This window comes from Lissotriton vulgaris, chromosome 8 (assembly GCF_964263255.1).
Source record: "Lissotriton vulgaris chromosome 8, aLisVul1.2, whole genome shotgun sequence".
Classification (NCBI taxonomy): domain Eukaryota; kingdom Metazoa; phylum Chordata; class Amphibia; order Caudata; family Salamandridae; genus Lissotriton; species Lissotriton vulgaris.
This window is the reverse complement of record NC_141696.1, coordinates 220,868,845-220,892,118: the sequence shown is the minus strand read 5'-3', so window position 1 is coordinate 220,892,118 and position 23,274 is coordinate 220,868,845. Positions and strand designations below refer to the sequence as shown.

The following is a 23,274-nucleotide window of genomic DNA, read 5'->3' as shown; positions in this document are numbered from 1 at the left end:
TCTTCATGCTTGGAGACTGAGCGGCGACCCCGGAGTATCCTCCCAAGGTTATGGATGTTACCCCTCACCGAAATCTGTAAACACCTGCCATTGAGACTAGTTTGTGGCTTGGTATTCAGACAAGCACGTTGACCCACTTCATACCAAACTGTCTGATGTGTTACTGTTTGTGTCATTTTTGTCCCAGCAAGGTCTAGTTCTGTGCATTGTTAAGGGGAATTTACCAACTATATCAGCGTTTCAGTGGTTGCTAGATCAGCAATTCCTATTTAATTCTCCTGTTGTGACCTGTTTCTTAAAAGCTTTGCTGCACGTTTCTGCCTTCTCCCTTGATTATGCCTCAGTGGGAGTTAAATTTGGTTTTGACCTAACTGATGAGTTCTCTCTTTGAATCCATGCATAAGTGCACTCTCAGGCTTTTTACTCCTAAAACTGCCTTTTTGATGGCTATATCATTGGTCTGGAGGGTGAGCAAACTTCAAGCTATACTTTCTAGGCGATGACTCAATTTCACGTCAGTCAGACGGTTACCCTTTCCAATTTCTTTATTCCCACCTCACCCCTCTAAAGAGGAGAGGCTCCATCGTATGGCTCCAAAGAGGGCCCTTAGTTTTTATAGCGAGTGTACAAAGGAACACTGACTCGGATCTGTTTTTTGTTGGATTCACCGCAGCAAAGTTTGGTAAGGCTGTGCAAATAAAGACCATGTGTCAATGGATTGTACTGTGCTTTAAAATCTGCTATATATTGGCGAAGACGTAGCGTCCAGAAGGCTTGACTGCTCACGCCAACAGAGCCAAGGCTGCGACTACTGCGCGGGCATATGGCATGCTTGCACTTGACCTCTGTCAGGTGGCTAAATGGGCGTCACACCAGAAGTTCACAAAGCACTACTGTATAGACAGTCAGGTTGGTTCATAGTGGCATTTTGCCCGCCCAGTCCTCCAGGCCTTTCTGGTTTGTCACTTCGCAGGCCCACCTCCAGTGAGGTTATTGCTGTGGTATCTATTCTAACGTAAGGAATCTGCAGTTAGGGGTCTCTTCCAGAAGAACAAGTTATATAACTTTTGGTAACGCCTTTCAGGTAGAGACTCTGTCCAGCTGCAGTTTCCTTACCGACCCTTCCTCTTCGCGAATTGCACTGCTTCATATGGATGGTCCTTTATGTCAGCACCCCTGCCACAACTATTCTGCTTTGGCTTTTTGCCTGTGAGCACGTAATGTATCAAGAAAGAAACTGATGTCAGCACACTGGGGTGGTGCCTATATAAGCACCCCTCATGTCACATCTTCCATGGATGACATTAATGCAGAGCCATCCGCGCACAGAGGTACAGGTCAAGATTTTCCAGGTTCAGTCTGGTGCCTGTTAAATATTTTAAGGTAAGGAATCTGCGGTTACATAGTCTTGACCATAAAAGGGGTTACCAAAGGTAAGTTCATATGGTGCAATGTCCTGTGGGTTTCTTGGTTTTGGGAAACCAAACCGACAGTAATCATCCATCAGATCATGATGCAAGGGCAATGGTAATCTAAACTAGAAAGAAGCAAGCAGGATACAAGGGCAATGGGGATCTAAAGAAAGAATCACGTTTTCATCTTTTTTTCCAGGCTAGTAAATCTATTTCCATCACCCTAAAAATTCAAGGGGATGTCATTCTGGACAAAGGAGCCTGGAGTGCATATAGTTCTGGTGTTTTTTCTAACTGCAGATTCCTCACCTTAAGAATATTCCCCAGACTGTATTTGGAATTTTTTCATTGCAGGAGTCCAGCGCCCAAATAAGGTATGTAGTGTGACTCCACTTGGGCTTTGTTTGGGCACCCACTGCCCCAGCCCCACCGAAAGACTTGTAGCAGAGCTGCATGTATGTGCTACCCCAGCGCAACACCAGTTTCTTGCTTGACTCTTTTCACACTTGTGGACGCGGAGCATAAATCAAATGTTAATACCAGGGTTCAGATCTTTAAGAAGAAGCCACTCTGCAGTTCTGTGAGATGGCAGGGTAGTGAGGAGTCTACCGTTAGATAAAATATCCACCAGGAGTGCTACAGAAGGTAAGTAACTTGTTCCACTGATGGATACTTCTAACCACAGATTTGTAACCTTTAAAATGGACACTGTGGATTAGACTCAGACCAAATAAAGCTTGCAAGACTGAGCGTGCAAACTGTACTTTCTACCGAACATTGCTGTCAACACAGTAATTCTTGGACATTTGCACCAACGCCTATGTGCCCAAAGCATTGTTAGTGACTTTTCCAGAGGCTGATTTTTGGCAAGAGCATAGCAGATCTGAATGCAGTGAATTATCCACCTTGACATAGTCCTCTTTTGCACAGCCTTCCCTTTCTTTGTCCTGGAGAACTTCACAAAAAGCTGATAATGCAACCGATGGTCTTTGGTACGATTGATGTAAAAGATGAAAGCACTTTTGGTGGTCCAATCAATAGAGCCTTTCCTCCTCCTTTGAGGAGTGAGGCAGGGCAAAACATGCTAATTGAGTATGGTAAATTGCCTACATCTGCCCCTCAGATTTTTCCCAAGACATGCAGTCGTTCTGGATGGAGATGCTGTTTGGTGCTTCCAGGATATTTGAAGAAATGGTGGATTTGGCATTGGAGTGCTTCAAAGATAGCCATGCTGTGACCCGCTCCTTAGGTTTATTGTCTGTGACTCCCCAGTTTCACCACAGTACCAAACGTTGAAAGGTTTCCCTTGGGACCTGGCTTCGTTCCCTGCTGTGACTGCTGCCAAGCTGCTCTGATTCCTACACTGTTATTTATCTGCGGTAAGTCACAGGTAGGATTTGTTATTGTGTGCCTGACTGGCTTACAATTACCTCAGACCGATGGGTCTCAGAGGTTGTTTGAAATGGTTACACTTTTCCTTTTCTGATTACTTTCTCCTCCTTATCCTCCTGCTTTTACCTGGACTTTGTTGGATCGTTCCACCATCCTTTCCATGGATGTGCAGACCATGTTGCCCACAGGGACAATAAAGAGAGTCCTAGAGGCAGAGAAAAGCCAGAGGTACTTCTTGGTGCCCAATAAAGACGGTAGGCTGAGACCAATGTTAGACCTTTGGTTCCAGAGCACGGTTCTTATGTTTTTGATGTGCACATGTATCTGAAAGAAACGCGTTAGTGTGAGATTCCTTAACTTAGAATATCCCCAGGCGTCAGACTGGATCCGGAAAGATTTCACTAGCAGTACCTCTGCGCGTCAGTGGGTAGCGCTGTGCGGCTCAGCGTCTGTCGCGGGCATCGTATGTTCCGAGAAGACGATACGGAGACTACTTAGGTGCCACCCATGCTCGCTGACATCAGTTCTTTCTTTTTCCACGTCAGTAAGCGCAGATCCGGTTAGAGCACGTACCTTAGTCACTTTTTGACTATCTTTTTTAGACTTTTGTCTCCTGTAAGTTGGGTTTACTCTAGTGCACGTAGGGATGCCTGGTTTGAAGTCTTGTGGGGCCTGCTGTTGCAATATGCCGGCGGAGGACCCCTGCGACGTCTGTCTCTACTGCCTGGAGAGCAACCACGACTCCCGGTCCTGTATGGACTGTCAGGCCATGGCCCGAAGGCCTTGAGGGAGCAACGCCGGAAGCTGCTTGAAGTCCGGCACTCCAGAGAATGCTCGCGGGGCCACCATCATCGCTCCTCGGGCTCTAAGTCTTCACCCTCGGATTCGGGTAAGAGACAACACAAAAAGAAGTCTAAGAAGCATTGTCGCTCTCCGACGTCCCACAGTCGGTCCCCAGATGCGGACGAGGGGGACAGGGGTTCTGTGCCTGCGGCTCCTTCGGAGCCCGGGAGTCCTGTGGCCTACCCACCTTATCCGGGTCCGTCGGCGACTCCCGCACAGGTGCAAGAATTTCTTGCTACCATGGACCGCCTGTTTAGGCCTCAGGCTCCCGCTGGCGCGCCCTTGGGCCCCGTGTCAGGATCCTGTTGAGCAGTCAGCTCCGCCGCCAGCTCCTGGCCATGCGCCGCAGGATCCTGCACCGTTGGCTCTGGCCACGGCACCACAAGGTCCCAAGCAAGCCGGGCTGAAGACGGCTGGAATGCCAGATACCGGTCCTCGGAGGATTGTTTCTGGTCCAGGGAAGACATGGCTTGGCAGTTCGGGCTGGACTGTTCCCATGTGGCACAGGGTCAGACTGATTTGCATATAGCCATGTCTGAACTGGGGTGGCAGAGTGGGCTAAAGAACTGTGATGGATTAAACCCAGATCTTTTGACTGGGTGTGAGTGTTTGATTGGTTCGGATGCTCCGTCCACCACCACCCCCTTTTCTACCGTTTTTGGCCGCCATAAGTGTGGCGGGGTATGCTCAGACGTGAGTCCCTTGCTCACTTTGCCACTGGATTCAAGCAAGCCGGGCTGAAGACGGCTGGAATGCCAGAAACCGGTCCTCAGAGGCTTGTTGCCGGTCCAGGGAACACATGGCTTGGCACTTCAGGCTGGACTGTTCCCATGAGGCACAGGGTCAGACTGATTTGCATATAGCCATGTCTGAACTGGGGTGGCAGAGTGGGCTAAAGAACGGTGATGGATTAAACCCAGATCTTTTGACTGGGTGTGAGTGTTTGATTGGTTCGGATGCTCCGTCCATCACCACCCCCTTTTGTACCGTTTTTGGCCGCCATAAGTGTGGCGGGGTATGCTCAGACGTGAGTCCCTTACTCACTTTGCCACTGGATTCAAGCAAGCCGGGCTGACGACGGCTGGAATGCCAGAATCCGGTCCTCGGAGGCTTGTTTCCGGTCCAGGGAAGACGTGGCTTGGCAGTTCGGGCTGGACTGTTCCCATGAGGCACAGGGTCAGACTGATTTGCATATAGCCATGTCTGAACTGGGGTGGCAGAGTGGGCTAAAGAACGGTGATGGATTAAACCCAGAGCTTTTGACTGGGTGTGAGTGTTTGATTGGTTCGGATGCTCCGTCCATCACCACCCCCTTTTGTGCCGGCTCTGGCCCCAGTGCCATCCTCGGCTCCGCCTCCGGCGCCACATTGGATGCCATTTGTTCCACCCCTTCCCAGGTTCCAGGACAATTTTGTCTCTACCTGGGATCCGCATTGGGACATGGCGCCGCTTCGACCCCGTCCGGCGCCTTTCCCGGCGCCCTTTGTTCCTTCCCCGGTCCCTGCCCTGCCGCCGCGGTCTGTACCACACACGGCGGAGGTGGAGGGCAACTGGGAGGGGTCCAAGGATGCTCTTGTTCATCAGTGTGACTCTTAGCAGGACTGGGCGAACGAGTTAGAGGAGGCCAGCGGCCTTGATGTCTCCTCTGACCCGGGGTTTTCCTCTCCCCACCTACCATGGAGGAGGGTGCTTCTTACATGGTGGTGCTGTGTCGGTCAGCTGAGGTCCTCAACCTTGATCTCCCTACCGTGGCCCTAAAAACTAATTTCCTCAATTAGGTGCTCTAGACGGCGGCCACTTCGTCGGAGCCCATGGTGCCATTTATTGACACCCTCACTGATGTCTTACTGGGCACTTGGTCACGGCCAGCCACAGGGGCCCCTGTGGATAAGAACGTCGCCAGGCGTCCTCGCCTGGTGCCGGGTGACCCTGCCTTTCTGACCACTCATCCTTCGCCCGAGAGCCTGGTCATCCACGCTTCGACGTCCCAGAGTGCCTTTCCCACGTCTCCGCCGGACAAGGACTCTAAGAAGCTGGAGCAGTTCGGCAAGCTGTTCTCATCGGCCAGCGTAGGGCTGCGGTCGGTGACACCGCATGCCTATTGGGCCGCTATTCCCACGCGGTGTGGGATACAGTTGCACAGTTGTTGCCTCAGTGTCCTGAAGAGACTCAAGCTGTGCTGTCCCAAGCTGTTGCCGAAGGTAAAGATGCGGCTAAGTTCGCCATTCGGTGTGATTTGGACACCGCGTACTCACTAGGTAGAGCAATTTCTAAGACTGTGGCGCTTTGTCGCCACGCCTGGTTGAGATCTACGGGGTTCTCGCCAGATGTCCAAAGTTCACTCATGGACATGCCCTTTGATGGCACTCGCCTATTTGGCGATAAAGTCGACAGTGCGCTGAAGTGTTTTAAGGACTTACGGGCCATGGGCAGGTCCTTGGGTCTTTCCACGAAAAGCCCAACCACTCCTGGTTTTCGTTCCTTTCGTGGCCATGGAAGGGTCGCCCAGGCATGTTTCTTCAGCAAGCCTGTGCAGAACCAGCCTCAGCGAGGCAGCAGATGCGGTTTCTGCAAGGGCGGGTCTGGGAATCAGAGTGGGGATCCGTCTACCTCCGCCCACGCTGCTTCTACCTCCAAACCTTTCTAATCTGAGCTATGGGGGGCACCCCACGCCAGTGGGTGGCAGGATCCGCCATCCCCTCCCCTACAGGCAACACTTGCATATCAGACAAATGGGTGTTGCAGATCATCCGCAAGGGTTACTCCCTTCCCTTTCAGTCCACCCCTCCAGCCATGCCAACTCAGTACCACCGCATGTCGGGGGAACACTTGGCACGTCTCTAGCAGAGAGTCACTGCCCTCTTGGCCAAGGGGGGCCATCAAGTGCGTCCCTGGGCCAGAAGTAGAGAGTGGTTGTTATTCCCACTACTTTCTGGTCCCCAAGAAGGACAAAGGAGGTCTGTGTCCCATCTTGGACCTCCGGAACGTCAACTGCTTCCTCCGGAAGGAGAAGTTAAAGATGTTGACTTTGGCTCAGGTCTTGTCTGCTCTCGATCCGGGAGACTGGATGGTAGTGTTAGACTTGCAGGATGCCTATTTTCAATACGGCCGACCTCCTGCATTTGCTGGGGTTTTCCATCAATGTGACGAAATCAAACCCAAGTCCCTCTCAGAAGCTTCCCTTCATCGGAGCAGTTCTGGATTCGGCGCAGTTTCGGGTCTATCCTCCCGAACAGAGAATCCGGGATATTCAGGCTATGATTCCGATATTTCAGCCTCTATCCCCGGTTTCAGTCAGGATGACCCTCCGGCTCCTGGGCCTGATTGGCCTCCTGCATCCTGCTGATGCATCATACCAGGTGGCATATGCGGGCTTTGCAGTGGGACCTAAAGTTCCAGTGGGCACAGCATCGGGGCAACCTGTCCGACCACGTCAAGATCTCGGAGGGGACAGCACAACAATTACAGTGGTGGCTCATAAACCACGATTGGGTCAATGGCAGATCGCTCTCACTTCCCCAACCGGTGCTCACAGTGGTGACTGATGCGTCCCTCCTGGGATGGGGCTTGCCACATGGGAGAGGCGGAGATCAGGGGCCTCTGGTCTCCGGCGGAGTCCCTGGCTCCATATCACCCTTGTGAAGCTGCGGGTGAATGAAAGCCTTCCTTCCCTCTGTCCGGGTACAGGTAGTGCAGGTGTTCAGACAACACCACCACCATGTGATATTGCAACAAACAGGATGGGGTGGGGTCGTGGACCCTATGTCGGGAGGGTCTGCGCCTCTGGACATAGCTGGAACATCAGGGTGTGACCCTGGTGGTTCAACACCTGGCAGGTTCTCTGAACTCCAGGGCGGACAAACTCAGCCGCCAGTGCATGATGGATCACGAATGGCGTCTGAACTCGAACGTGGCGCAAGGCCTCTTTCAGCAGTGGGGAGAGCCTTGGTTAGATCTATTCGCCACCGAAGAGAATGCGCAATGTCATCAGTTCTGCGCGTTGGAATTTCCAAGGCGGCACTCGCTCGGAGACGCTTTTCGCCGCGAGTGGAGTTGCGGTCTGTTGTTCGCCTTTCCGCCTATACCACTTCTGCCCAGAGTGCTGAAGAAGATCAAGCGCGACCAGGCACAAGTCATCCTTGTGGCTCCGGACTGGGCACGAAGGTACTGGTATCCCGAGCTACTCAGTATGTCAGTCGATCCCCCGGTTCATCTGCCTCTTCAGGAGGACCTTCTGTTGCAGCAGCAGGGGACGGTCCTCCACCCGAACCTGTCCAGTCTCCACCTCCATGCTTGGAGATTGAGCGGCGACAGTTGAGGCCATTTCACTTGCCTCCTGAAGTCTGTAACATCATTCTGGCAGCCAGGCGTCCCTCCACATAGTCGGTATACGCCTGCAGGTGGAACAGATTTGTGGCATGGTGCACAGCAAAGGCTGTGGATCCTCTCTCTGCCCCTCTCTCTGAGGTTCTTCTCTTCCTTCTTTCTCTTGCCCAGCAGGGCTCTGCTCTGGGCACTATCGAGGGCTATCTTTCTGCCCTTTCATCCTTCCTAAGCCTGCCTGATCAACCATCTTTGTTTAAGTCCCCTATTGTAAATCGATTCCTGAAAGGCATCACACACACGTTTCCACCTGTTCCCTTCGTGATACCTCAGTGGGACTTGAACCTGGTTCTTACTTTTCTGATGTGCGCTCCCTTTGAGCCACTTCACAACTGTCCTATCCGCCTTCTTACTCTGAAGACTGCTTTCCTGGTTGCCATCACCTCTGCCAGGAGAGTGAGTGAGCTCCAGGCTCTATCCTCTAAACCTCCTTTCCTTTCTGTCCATCCGGACAAGGTTGTGTTGCGGACAAAACCCTCTTTCCTGCCCAAGGTAGTCACAGCCTTCCACACCGGGCAGTCTATCACCTTGCCCACCTTCTTTCCGCCTCCGCATCCCTCAAAGGAGGAAGTGCGGCTCCACCGTCTGGACCCAAAACGTGCGCTCTCATTCTATTTGGATTGCACACGCCAGTTCCGGGTGGATGACCAACTCTTTGTTGGTTACGTGGGCGCTAAGAAAGGACGGGCGGTGCACAAACGGACCATCTCCCGGTGGATCGTGTTGTGCAACCAAGCGTGCTACTTTTTGGCTAAAAAGGAACCTCCTGTTGGGCTGAGGGCCCATTCCACTCGGGCCATGGCGACTACTACTGCCCTGGGCCGAGGAGTCCCCTTGCAGGACATATGTCAGGCAGCTACGTGGGCCTCGCTGCACACGTTTGCAAGACACTACTGCCTGGACAGCCAAGTTCGGAGGGATGGCTTCTTTGGCCGTTCCGTCCTTCAGGACTTTCTGGTGTGATTATTGGTTCGCAGACCCACCACCGGGGTTGGTATTGCTGCGGTATCTATTCTAAGGTAAGGAATCTATCACTAACGTGTCTCTTTCAGATTCACAAGTTACTACTTGTGTAACGATATATCTGTAAGAGACATTAGTTAGTGATAGATTCCATACCGACCCACCCATCCTCCCCGTTCTGCGAACCGATATCTAGGGTTAAGGTCATCCCCTTTCAGGGCCCTAGTTTCAATGGCACCAGTGTTGGTTTTTAGCATGGCTCTGCGTTTTTGGCGCGGAAAAGCTGTGTCTAAGAACTGACCTCAGCACGCGGAGGCGGCGTCTAAGTACTCCGACGACGTCATCACGGCGCCGACGACTGACGCGGAGCCGCAGACGACGCCTATCGACGTGCAAGGGTACTGCTACGCAAAAATTTCCGGATCCAGTCTGATGCCTGGGGATATTCTAAGGTAAGGAATCTATCACTAACTAATGTCTCTTACAGATATATCGTTACACAAGTAGTAACTTGTGCTTTAGGGTTTAGGGAATGGAAGCATAAATATTTAGTAGAGGGCTCTTATGGTTCAGGGATTGGTAATGTTTATGGCTAGCTAGAGTTCTTTAAGGTTCTCTGATGGGAACCATAAAAGGTGTAGAAAGTGTTTTTTAGGTCCAGGAAAGGGTAGCATAGTAGGTGTTTTTGAGTTTAGGGAAATATGCAGAAAGGGGTAGTAAGTCGTTTTTAAGGTTCAGGGAAGGTAAGCATTAAGGGGTTGGTAGTTTTCAGGGATTGGTAACGTTCAGGGATAGTTAGGATTTTTTAGGGTTTATCAAAGCATTGCTTTAAGGATTAGTTTAAGGTTTCAAAGGTTTAGAGATGGGAAGTATTAAGGAATACTAAAGGGTTATTAGGGCAGAGTTAAATGAAAGCATTAATTCTCAATAATCTTGGGACTTTTCATGGGTAATAATGGACGACACGGTTGTATTGTAGTCAACATTTTAAAAGTAGACATTTTACATACAACCAAAAAATTCTCCGTCTCCCCTTGTGAAAAGTTCGATTATACCTTGCAAATTCATCACCAACATCTAGTTTACCAGACTGTGCTTTCCCAGGAACTGTAGTTCAATCTTTGGACAGTTCTGGTGTTGCAAAATAGCACCCCTGTTACACAGCACCTCATTGATGCATGTTTCCTAGCCACCACCTTGAATTCCTGCCACTATAGAGCAACCTTACCTGCAGAATCCTCATCATGCTTGAGGTAATTCACAATGTCTCCCCTGATGTTCGTCCTAAAAGTTGTATCATACAGTCATCTCCATGCATCGTAATAGAATGCTTGTAAATGGTTTGTGTAAGCCACTGGGCTATGGTCAGTTAAGAGTTTGCTCAGATCTTTTGAGCTTTCCTCCAGCATTGACCAAAAACACATACTCTCTTGTATGGAGGTCATGTACAGCTAAAAAGAAAGAATTTTTGCTGTCCAGAAGACGCTTCTTCTGGCATGCATAATGCACACCGCACTGAGTCAAATCAAGTCACTAAATTCACCTGAATGTGGGGAAGATCTGTCTGTCCATGGGCATAAGCGAAACAGTTAAAATCCATTTCACACAAGAATATCACAACTTAGCCATTTGATGTTTGGCTTCCATAGTTCAAATGAAGGTTGACAGGACATTAAGGGAATTGTTTTTTTTTTTATTAAGTTGGTGCGTTTTGCATCGTACAGCTTAAACAGTACACAAAGCGCTACACATTAATCAGGATCTTGCATATGATGCACTTTTTTATTACGAACAACAATAAAAACACAACTTATGCACCAGAGCTATGGTGGCCGGTGGAAATGGGCCCCTCACCCCTGCCCAGTCATTCGGCAAAAAACCTTGGAGTGAGATGGGATGATAAGATGTCTTTTACTTCCCATATCCAACAAGTGGCCGGCTGCTGCCTAAGTAAATTAAGAAACCTCCGAAAATTTCTTAAACTTCTACCCGAGAGCTGCAGGAAAATGGTAGTCCATGCAACTGTCACTTCACGGCTGGACTACGCCAATGGTCTATACCTGGGCTTCCCAAAATTCCTAACCCATAAACTGCAGGTAGTTCAAAATGCGGCTGCGAGGCTGCTACTGCGAATTCCTTTCAAGCAGTCAGTCTCTCCGCATCTTCGAACCCTGCACTGGCTCCCTGTGGCCAACCGGATAAAATTCAAAGCCCTGACGCTTGCGTTTAGATCTTTGCATGGCTCCTGCCCACTCTACCTAAAAAAAACGCCTTCCAAGGTATTCCCAAAGCCGTGCATTACGGTCAAACGACCGTATCCAACTGGTTGTCCCACGAGCTAAAAAGGCACGCCTTGGCGGTCGTACCTTTTCAGCAAACGTCTCTGCTTTGTGGAACTCCCTACCTCAAGCAATCCAGCAGGCTCCATCTGAACCTTGCTTTAAGAAGTTGCTAAAGACTTGGCTCTTTTCCCAGCCTCGCTAGGTCTCCCACTTCTGCCCCTGGACCTCTGTGGTACTTTTAGCGCCGGGACACCTCCTCGTGAGGTAGCTGTTCGCGCTCTATAAAACACAGTATTATTATTATTATTATTATGCAGTGCTACGACTACTCCATTCCATATTAAGTAGTGTCTAGTGCGTCCTGGCTTATCTAGATGTCTAATTGAACCACATTTACCAGTTACATAGTGCAAGCAGTTATATCACATCCGGAATCTCCAGCAGGTACATTGTCAGTGGTGCCCATAAGTCCTTAGGTCTGGAGGCCTCAAGCAACCCTCTGTGTGTATATCCTTCTCTTCTTTGCAGTACACGAGATCCCTAACCCATTTTGCTACAGTTAGGACCATTCTACCATGTGAATTGCAAGTGCAAATTTCACCAGCAGGGTGGACACAGCCACTATGCGGCTGTTGCATGGCTTGAGCTTTTTTACCAGTCCCAGCATACGGATCTCAGGCGTACATTTAACTTGTTCCAGTGTCATGGAAGTTAATGCCTGAGTTACACGCTGCCAGAAGTTGTATATAGCTTTATAAGCCCAGGCCAGGTGCAGGAAATCCGCCTGCGCTCCCCCCATCTCACACATCGAGCATCTTCCCGGAGTCCATATTTCTGCAGTTTCACAGGAGAATAATACAGCTGGTGCAAATATTTAAAATGTATTATTCGAAGGTTACAATTGGTAGTTAGGCACCCAGTCAATGCACAACATCCTTCCCAGTCCTCCCAGACCATAGGCTCAGCCAGCTTGCTAATCCATTACATTCAGGGAATTTACACAAAACACCGATGTATGAAGTTCACCATCAAGATTCCCATTCTACTTAGACTTACCATAACTCTTTGTCTGTGGGGCCATCATCCTTGCGAATCCCCATTCTTCACTAATACAAGCTCCCAACTGGCAAGGAATAAAAAGGAGGTCAAATACAGTGCCTCTCTACATTGCCTCAAAAGTCTGGTATCCTCCTTCCAATCCAGGTGATTCACCTGTAGGGACTCAAAATTGGACCTCAACTCAGCAAATGTGCTAACACTTATTTTCCGTGAGCCCTTTATATCTCTCATGCTACAGGCTAGGAAGGTGTTGTTTCTTGTAGGAACCATTGCAATAAGAACATCTTTCCGATCAGAGCACAAACTCCCATCATCTCCAGCACATCTACCAGCATTGGTCCACTTCTCTTGTGCTTAAGACAGATGCAAAATTATTATAACAATACCTCTGACATGAAATAGTAAGACCCTGCCCACTAACTTGAGAGGCGCATGTCTTCCAAAGATGCAAATACATTAATAATTCTCTGGTAAGAGGAGCCCCAAAAATATTGGTTACACTGTAAAGCTGGTGACCGCTTGCTGGCAAAAAGAACACTACTGAACAAAATATCCGACCCAGGGTAGGCACTAGCACTGTCCCAGAAAGCAAGCTATGTTTCCAAGCATCGCTATAGCTCCACCTCCTAAAGGCGACAACTTGGTTTTAAAATTATTTCTACATATATGTGTAGTGCTAGTTTTGCACAGATTGCAAATAATACCACCCTTGATAAGTGAATTGTTGAGCGAAATATAGGTCAGTAAAGGAATTAAAGAAGGAACTCGATCCTCTGAATAGTTTACTAATGTTGTGTTGTCACCAAAGCAGGTACAGACCTGTGCATATTCTTTATTTTGAGAAATCTCTTTTATAGTGTATAGGTAGGCCAATATCTTCTGTCAAAAATTGCAGAGGACACTGTAGTATATATTTAGTATGCAAATGTTATCCCGTCTTCTGGACATATGAGCCTGCCATCATTCAATACTAGGGCAAGTATCAGGAGTGATACAAGTTCCTGCATGATAACGTTTGGTACATCAGGGGAAAAGCTTGAAATGTGGGTAACTGAGTGGTATATTATGTTCAGTGGTATATGCAGAAGAGAAACACCGTGTTAACCATATATTTTGCGTCAAGGAGGTTACAAGAGATGCTCATGTGACCGTGGGACGGTGGCGGGCTGGAAAATCAGGCAAGGAGGTTGGATATAGTGGGCAATGGCGTTTCGTTTTATTAAGCAAGAACTGAGATAGTACAATGTTGGGGATTGTGCAGGTCAGAAGTGAAGCTCCGGGAGAGGTCGTCTCGGTCTTCTTCAATGCTTCGACGGGTATAGGTGCTCCTGGGAGGTTGAGTGCTGGGGCGGTCCTCGGAGGTAAAGGAGACAACAAAAAGGAGCGGTTAGTCCAGCTGGACCGTTATGGTACAATCCGTAACCAACACTGGGAATACAGTGGAGGGACTCGAGGAAAACGACCGTGAGGAATGGAATGCGGGACGGAATCAGGAAGGGAGGGAGAAAGAGAGAGAGAGTGTCCTGTGAGGGTTCGTGATGGGGTAGCCTATACACTAAGTGCTGTACAAGTGGTGACGTGCTATACAAGAATTTTACAGTGATGGCCAGGCCAAGTGATACTAAAGAGAAGCTGGTATTTACAATGCACCTAGTGTGCTACAGAGGTGGATTCGCTAGTACTCACACGCTCCGCCACAACTCCCCGATGAGTTGCCGCCGCTCTTCAGCCACCTCCTCTGGACTCCACCAGTCCTCGCTCTACACGTCTTCTCCTTCGTTCGCCTGCTCTGCGTCAGCTCCGGTCCGAGTCTCCTGCCACAAGATCGCTGCTCCGACGGCGTCTCTGCTTCCACTTTTTCCTGGTTCCGGCGGTGGTTCTAAGGAGGGAATTCCGGGGTCATGGGGTTGTAGTTCCTGGGAACGGCTGTTCCGTATTGGTTCCTGAAAGACAGAGGGGATGAGTGCTGGTTGTTAGGGTTGTATCCAGGGACGCCTCACTGCCGGTGGCCACGAAGGGTGAGTGTCTGAAACCAGTAGTCCCGGGCAGGGTCGGGGACGGAACCGCATCACAGCTCAATAATGGCGATCCTTGAAGCCTGACGTGGCAAACTGATTAAAGTGTGCATACCAGTATAAATTTAGCACCCTTCCAGTATTTTGCTGGCTTGGCCTACATTTGTTGCCCATGCCAGTACAAACAATGGAAACAGTGAAATCCTATAAATTTCCCCTTTGAAAAATAACACTGTAACCACAAACACTTGAAAAGTATTGGGGATATGCCAGATCTATTTCTTATTTCTATATGATTTTTAAAAGAAAGGGATAATTGCTATATTTCAAAAGAATACAGAAAATCTTACTCAAACCTTTCACCTTCTTTCAAAATTGCAAAATGTAAACAAATGGTCATTGTTTATTTGTATAGCAAAGTGGTAATTCTACATACTGGTACCATGGGCAAATTGATGCTACAAATAAAAAATGTTCAGAAATGTTCAGGGTGGAAGAGGGAGTCATCAGTGCACATAATCATATTCTAGGCTTCACTGTCAGCTGAAGCACCTTAAAGATTTTACCTTTTTTCCTTTGTGTTGCTCTTTAATGAGAGAGATGTATTTCAGTACACCGTTACTTGGTTGTCGAGGTTGAATGTGAGCTTCGAAGGTTGAAACATGGTAAAAGTTTGTAGTTTGGTTATAAACACAGCAGCAGTTGTAGCAGATTTGTTAGTGTTCTTTCTACAGCACATATCCCTCTAAACAAAATGGAACAAGTATTGTTGTAAATGCAGCCTTTTATTAGTGGTATATCAAGTTGCTTAAGAAAGCTGTTACGCAAAATCCTTTATCTAGGTCTGCTTAGATCAAACACTATTCTGGTTGTTAGCCTGTAAATCTTTCTGATTTGCTTTAATAGATGTGCTAGATATGATCGATGTCATTGTGGAAGGCAGTGAAGGCTTGGATGAAGAAATTGGCTTTACACTGAACGAAGACATGATTCTCAACACATTTCCCTTCAGCGCAGTAGTCCCTGCATCTTTGGAAGCCAGGAATACTTTGCTTCTCCGGGATGATCAGTCACCAGGTACGCATTCTAGCCATAAGATCTGGGGGGAAAAATGTGAAGGCGTTCCAGCATTAGATTGATGATGGATCCATTTGCTCCTGAGCTTCATTCTCTAAATACTGAAAATGTAGATTGAAGCTAAAACAGAGGGAATTACAAGTGGTTAAGAAAATGTTCTCCAACATTTTCAATCACATATTTTTTTTAATCTCCTTGCTAGGGAATATTCAGCAAACAAAGCAAATCTGTGGAAAAATACCAGCACTGGAGACCCACAAAAAGATCTTAAATTTTAGTATGGCTGTAAAATAATTTTGAAAAGATAATGCATATCATTATTTTATTAATGCATCCTTAGAGGTGGTGCTGCCAAAATACTGCAATATGTAAAATGTAAAGGACCTACCATTTTTCATTCTTTATAACAACGTATTCTCCTAAACGTTAATAAAACATGGAATGCTGGGGTTAGATGTGCATTGGTATAAACCTTTTTTTAACAAATTACATTTCATGTCTTTGTTCTGTGCTTAGAGTTCATGCTGTCTTATCTACAGGCGGTTCTGACTGACATCCTGCACTGTCAGCGAGATCCTTTGGCCTTCTGCTTGCTGCTACAATCCTATGACAAAGAGCTCAACTCTCTGAAACTACCCCCGTCCTCTCAGATTTGTCAGTTAAACATATATTATTCCCGCTGGATACCCAAGCAAGCCAAGGAAACTCTGGTAAGAATTGCTTACAACAGATGTGTTGTTAATTGTAGCTCAGAAAAGACTCAATATATGAAAAGAAGTGACAGCATTTGATTGTCATTACATTTTTCAGTGGTAGGATAATGAATGAAGCACATGTGGTACTTTCTTTCATATGTACTGCAGTGTAGCAATGCTGTGGCTCAATTACAGTTGCTAAAGAAGTATGAGTCTGGCATTAAAGGGAGCTTGCACGTTTTATGAGATTTGCAGTAACACTGACTCTCTCTGCTCGCTGTGTAAACAGTTCTCCTGCAAAAGGTGCTCTGGGAAAATTGCCAATTAGTAGGGCAAAATATGTGGGAGTCATACTTTTTTAAAAATCCCCTTAGTTTGTGGATCTTTCTACCATAATGTACTGTACCTTCTGCGTCTTAAAATGTGGGTCTACCACCCAACATTATGATTGACAGCTTTCACTGGTTGGAGTTCCCACCAGTAGTAACAGTAGATGGATGGATGAGTCATATTTCCATTTGGGCTTCCTCAGGCAAACCAGGTCTCTCCTCATCACTGCTGGCAGTAAATGCAAATTCATTGTTACATGGCAAGCTTCTTTTTTAGGCATCGTTGGGCCTTCATTCAGTGAAACACACACCTGCCAGACTGGCAAGTGGGATGCTGAAAGGAAATTGCAAAGCAGGCACGAAAATGGTCCAACAACAACAAACCAGCATCAAGCCCCATACATCATGTCATTGTCCAATTGCACCAGAGCCCATCAACATAAACTCTGTGTCTTGTGCTTGGGGAACTTCTGTGCGTTGTACTCCTCCAGTCTCAGTGAAACCATCAGTAGCTGGCCCTACCATAACGACGTGGGTAAAGGAGCACGGACCCCTATAGAGAAAATGAATTCCCTAACCAGGAACAAGAGTCAGGAGGTAAATAAAGGGTTTCTGGCACCAGGCATGTGCACTATTTCTGGCAATGAGGTAGCTCCTTAACAACCCTCACCTAATGTGGAGATTACCCTTACAGGCGCTATATAAGAGGGGCATATTGAGGTACCGGGTTTTTAGGGACCCGGCGGTGCCAGGGGGAACACCCAGAGACCTCTTGAGTTCTTCCTGTTTTGGACCACAGAAACACAGAGTCTTCTAGGTGATGTCAAGGATCGAGTTTTATTGGCTGCAACCAAGTAACAAGCGTCCTAGAAGTACAACAGCACGGTGTGTATATTCTCAGGAGACTGTTCGTTTTTACATAGCCAGCCTTCTCTTTTTATACACAATATTACACTTCAGGCAAGAATTCTTGGTTTTACAATTCGACCATAAACATATTTTCACAATAAAGAAAAAGCAAAGTCATGATGGCAAGCCCACATTTTCGTATGTCCAGTTCATGATAGATTACCCGGCCAGGCCCAGAACTTCCATCAGATATCGATGAAACCCCAATAAAATCGGGCACCTCCGCCTTGTAAAACTAGCCATAAAGAAGAAACGGGGACAGGTGTGTGTATGATAAAGCGTGGTTTGTATGCGGTGAATGGTTTATGACATGTTATGCCTTGATGCTAATCTCGCTCGGCCATTGGGTTGGGGACTGCCCGAACAGGTTTGGCTGGAGGCAGTGGAGTCAGCTCGCCCAGGTCACAGAGGAGTCAGCAAAGGTGTGCGTGTCCTTTCAGATCGAATTCGGCCTTGGTCAATTGACTATGTAAGGGCAACCACAAGATGGATGCCGCTCACAAAATGGAACCCGAGGGTTCAAGACAGAAACTATGATTTAAGGGGATTCCGTCACTCAATCATGACGCAAATGCACAGGTATAATGTCCCAATCATTACCGGTCTGCCAATACCAAATTCGTCATGGTACGATGATATTTTCCGACACGAGTGTTGGGCTTCGGTACCACATTATAGCAGGGTCCATAACTTTCAGAACCACAGACCCTCCTTTTGCCCTTATATAGGCAATAACTCATGCTAATCTGAGTCCAAATCTGTATTCATGAAGTCATTGAGATGCTGCTGTAGCATCATCCTGTTGCTTAGTTCGTCCCTTGACACAGGCTTCCTTACACATGATGTAGCACAGAGGCCACATATTGCAGGAGCGCACTGTACACACAGGCAGAACATGAACAGAATGGCTAAGACCATTCCAATGACTATTAGAATTTTCCATCCCCAGGCAGATATCAGTTCCCAGAACCACCCCAGTAAGGACCAGTTCCCTTTATCCACATGAATGGATTCAGAAATTTTATGCAGTTTGGAGATGGCCTGGTATACTGTCGGAGCATTATCTGGGATAAAAATGTAGCAACTAGATTGGATCACTTTACATACCCCACCACGGTCTGCAAGTTTGACATCTAGGGCAACCCTGTTCTGAAGAGTCATAAGGCAGTCCGACTGGAGCTCCGCAGTCAAGTTACTAAGGGCACCAGTCGTTTCAATCACGGCGGATTCAACTACCCTAGTCAATTGGCGAATATTTCTGCTGTTCACCATAGGCCCCCAAAACGGCAGAAAACATTTTGCGAAATCTCCAAACTCTTGTTCCGCAGTGTCGTCTTTACTCACAACACCCCTAACTGTCCTTGTCCGATGGTAATCTGCCTCGGCCGTGTAGGTGGGTGGCAGCAGAAACGAGATGAAACATGTGCCCGAAAAGTCAGGGGGCAACCATGTATATGCTCTATCATGGCAGACGAAGTAGGTACCCTTACCTGCTAAGAATGAAGGAGATGTCTGGGACGAAAAGACATAAGTTTCGGTACAGACACTCTTCCCTAACTGAGCTCTAGGGTTTTTGCCATTTCCCTGCAGACATAGGTCACCTTGGTGGGGTACTATCCAGATTGGGGAGGATTTCTTTGCTCGCTGGCTCTCACTCAAGGAAATTCCATATTTTGTGATATTCCATCTACTGTAAGGCGTCAATTCATCTCTGGGAATTGTTCTAAACGTGTCGATATCCCTACTCATATTTCTGATTCCCGCCACTAGTGCCTTGTTGCTTGAGTTTCTTCCTGTGGGACGCGGGGGATATGGTTCTATGGCAAACAGGAACATGGTTTTGAAAGCCCACAGAGACCCATAGTAGCTAAATGGCAGGACAAAATACGGGATACCCTTATCTGTCGTGTGTGACATGAGTCCACATACCCAACAATTCATTGTGTTCATTACAGACTGGTGCTGGTGTAGGAGCTGGACGAATGAGTTGTTGACAAATTCTAATCGTCTGGCAGACTCGTGCTCAGGCAGAGGGTGAAAAGAGTGCGGGAAAACAGTAGGAGGAGGTGTAGGCTGTGTAGTGTATGCAAATGAAACTCGAAAGGTGAATAAAGCATAGCCCACCAAAAACATCATTATACTACACAACATGAAAATGCAAATTATTATAAATCGTGTTTTTGCCATCACAGTGCATATTCTTTTTTCAAAGTTTGTTGATCTGGCAGGTCTCTCCATCTTGGGAAACTCCATCCTCTAAGTTGCTGCCCGCGGTGGGAGATTGATTCTGCTAAGGAGTGCTTCTGTCAATCCAGAGTAACTCTCTTGAACCAACAGAACTGTCGACCTAACCGTCTCCAGCTGCACTCCAAAGACTGTGGCAACCGCGACCCTAGCAGCAGAACCGGATGGCGGTTCGAAAATCAAAAATGAGCAAGTTTCCTGGATGAGAGAGCTGCACAATCAAAAAGAAAAAGCTTGTTATTTGTCCATAGTTATAGGTCTTGGCCTTAATTTATAGCGGTTTCGACCAGGAGCTGTGTGGTCCAGAAACAGGAGTTCAGGCTCAGTAGTGTCCAATTGCATTGACGGTGGCACAGATCCTTGCAGAATGTTATCGCTTTCCTTTTCTGAAGTAGTTCCTTTCAAACGTGCATCACTGAAAGGTGCATATCGTGGCACAGATTCAGTCTCTGAGTCGGCGACACCCTCCTGGACCCACCGGTCATAGGGCAGAGGTAGAGGGACCCGTTTGCAGTGGATCCCGTGGATCCAGTTCTTCTTTCCTTCCACACGAACGGCTGATCTTGTGGAAAGAAGGACGAGGTGTGGGCCGGTCCACCTGGGCTGTTCGCTGAAAGTTTTTCACCAACACCCAGGATCCAGGATCGATTTGATGTCCTGGAGCTTCAGAGACCGGAGGCAGAGAGTCATGGACCTGTTGGTGTAAAACAAGCAATTTAGCCGTCAATTCGTACAAATAGTCAAGCAGTACAGGATGCTCTATCTAACTGAGCTTTGTGGGCCTTGGCACTCCCCATATGTTAGCTGGGCGACCGAACACAATTTCGTGTGGACTAAGTCCCACTCTAGAGTGAACGGTCATCCTTGTCGATAGGAGTGCCAGAGGGAGGGCGTCAGGCCATTTAAGACCTGTGCTTGCTTGTATCTTGGCCAGTTTCAATTTTAGAGTGCCGTTATAGCACTCTACTAATCCAGCTGATTGGATGTGATTTGCAGCGTGGAACTTCTGGTGTATGCCTAGACTCTCACACACTCTCTTCATCACTCGTCCCACAAATTCACTCCCATTATCACTCCAGACCATTCTAGGCATTCCAAACCTAGGGAAAAATTCTTTGACAATGGCTTTGGCTGTGGACAAGGCAGTATTGTCCTTAAGGGGATACGCTTCCACCCACCTGGAAAATGCACAAACAACAACCAGTACGTATTTCAGATTGTTGCACCTTTCCATGTGGATGAAATCTAGCTGCAAAACCTCGAACGGATACGTTGGAGGTGCAAAATGACCAGCTGGAGTTGGAGTTCCCTTACCAAGATCGTACTTCAAACACACCATACAGTTCTTGACCACATTCTCTGCACATTTAGGGATTCCACTATTCTGCTATACTGGAGCCAACGACTTACATATCCCTTTCACATTAATGTGAGCCATCCCATGAGCCATTGTCACCACTGCAAGCACGTACACATCGGGTAACAGCCATCTCTGATGCTCTGACAATTCGACCCAACAACCATTCGCATCCAATTTACCCTTGCTTTCTCTCCATTCATTCACCTCTTTCTCTGTGGCTTCGGATTGGATAGACTTCACACTCTCAATTGTGTCTTCACACATGCCAACATCACCAATCCATCTTGCGGGACCTGCAACATACATTCGACTCATCACATTCCTTGCAGTCTCTTTTGCAACTTCATCCGCGAACGCATTCCCACGACCAACATCATCTTGAATCTTTTTGTGTGCACTGCACTTCACAATCGCAACTTGTAGTGGCAAGGTCAGTGACTCGAGAAGCTCATTCACTAGCTGACCATGTTGTATCTTCGTACCATGCGACGTCAGGAACCCACGTTCACGCCACAATCGTCCAAAACTGTGAGCCACGCCCAAAGGCGTATTGGCTGTCTGTGTACACATTCACTCGTTTTCCTTTTGTCCAACACACACGCTCTTGTAAGTGCAATCAGCTCTGCTGCTTGCGCAGAATTATGTGGCATACGTGCAGTTTCAACAATCGTATGCAATGTTGTCACAGCATATGCTGCAGTCGTATCACCATTCGGTAACTTGAAACACGAACCATCAACCCATAAGGTATCATTACATTCAGGAAGAGGAGTGTCCTGCAAGTCTACTCTCCCTTTTGTCTCTTCTTCTGTCCTAAAACAGCAGACATGTTTTTCGACCTCATCTGTCTCTGCTGGAATGGGCAATAACGTGGCTGTGTTGAGTGTGTCACACCTCTTTATGTGTATGTGACTCGCTAGCAGTGTCAGCTCATAACTTGACAATCGAGCACTAGTTAAGTGCTGTGTCCTTGTTCTGTTTAGCAAAATGTCTACTGCATGTGGGACCATAACGACTAGTGTATTATTCATTACTAACCCAGCAGACTGTCGAATACAGACAGCTGCTGCCGCAGTGGCCCTCAAGCAACTTGGCAATGCCTTAGCTACCGGGTCTAAAGTCGCTGAAAAGGACGTGCATGGACGCTGTTTGCCCCCAAAAGACTGTGACAGAACTGATAATGTGCAACGTTCCTTCTCGTGGACATACAACGTAAAAGGCTTACTGTAGTCGGGCGTACCTAACACAGGAGCTGAACACAATGTATCACGCAATTTGTGAAAACTTTTCTGACACTCTTCAGACCATTGAATGGGTTTTGGCGTATCCTTACAAGTTAATGCCACCAAAGGTTTGGCCAACAAGGAGAAATTTGGTATCCATTGTCTGCAATATGATGTAATGCCCAAGAAAGCACACACTTCTCTCTGTGTCCTTGGAACACTCAATTTTGCAATTGCCTGTATTCTCTCTGGGGTCAGCTTTCTTCCCTCCTTCGATAAGATGTGACCTAAGTAGGTCACTTCTTGTCGACAATATTGTAATTTCGAAAGAGAGACTTTGTGCTTCATGTCACATAAATGACGCAACAATGACAAAGTGGCATGCTTGCAAATCTCTTCAGTATCTGCAGAGACCAGTAAATCGTCTACGTACTGAATAAGAGTCGCACCATCATGTAGAACAATCGTGTCAAGCTGTGATTTCAGAGCCTGACTGAATATAGATGGACTTTCACAGTAGCCCTGAGGAGCGCGTTTGAAGCGGAAGCTTCGGCCTCCTAAATTGAAGCCAAAAATATCTCTGCTCTCCTCGGCAATAGGGATGCTGAAGAAAGCGTTCTTCAAGTCAATCACTGTGAACCAAGTGGCTGAAGCTGGAACCATAGTCAATAGGGCAGTGATATCGGGAACAACTGGAAACTGTGGCACAACAATCTTATTCACTTCTCTAAGATCAATCACAAATCTGTACACAGGTGGCTGAGACGGATCAGTACGCTTTAAATCTGGCAGAACAGGACTGTTAAGGATGTTCCCTGTTGTCTCTTCAATGACATCTTTCTCAATCAGGTCATAAATGATTGCTAACAACGCCTTTTCACCTTCGCTAGAGATCTTGTATTCGGGAATGCGTGGCATTCTAACATTGGCTTTCAATGTTATAACATATGGCGCTATTTCCAAAAGACCCACATCATTAGAACCAGTAGCCCAAAGTATATCTGGAACAACAGGCTTACCAGACGCTGTCGCCATCGGGCATTGCCGTGAGGGGAACGGCGGGAAAAGCAGCAAGCAGAGGCACACGC

The 23,274-nt window shown here is 47.6% G+C and overlaps 1 protein-coding gene across 1 annotated transcript in view; it reads left to right on the top strand.

Moving 5' to 3' along the window:
* URB1 (URB1 ribosome biogenesis factor) overlaps positions 1 to 23,274 on the top strand; it is a 783,310-nt gene that overhangs the window by 303,677 nt on the left and 456,359 nt on the right. The window contains exons 18-19 of the mRNA XM_086933991.1: positions 15,256 to 15,426; positions 15,943 to 16,136. Coding sequence (XP_086790117.1) covers positions 15,256 to 15,426; positions 15,943 to 16,136 — 365 coding nt within the window. The remainder of the gene's footprint in view (positions 1 to 15,255; positions 15,427 to 15,942; positions 16,137 to 23,274) is intronic.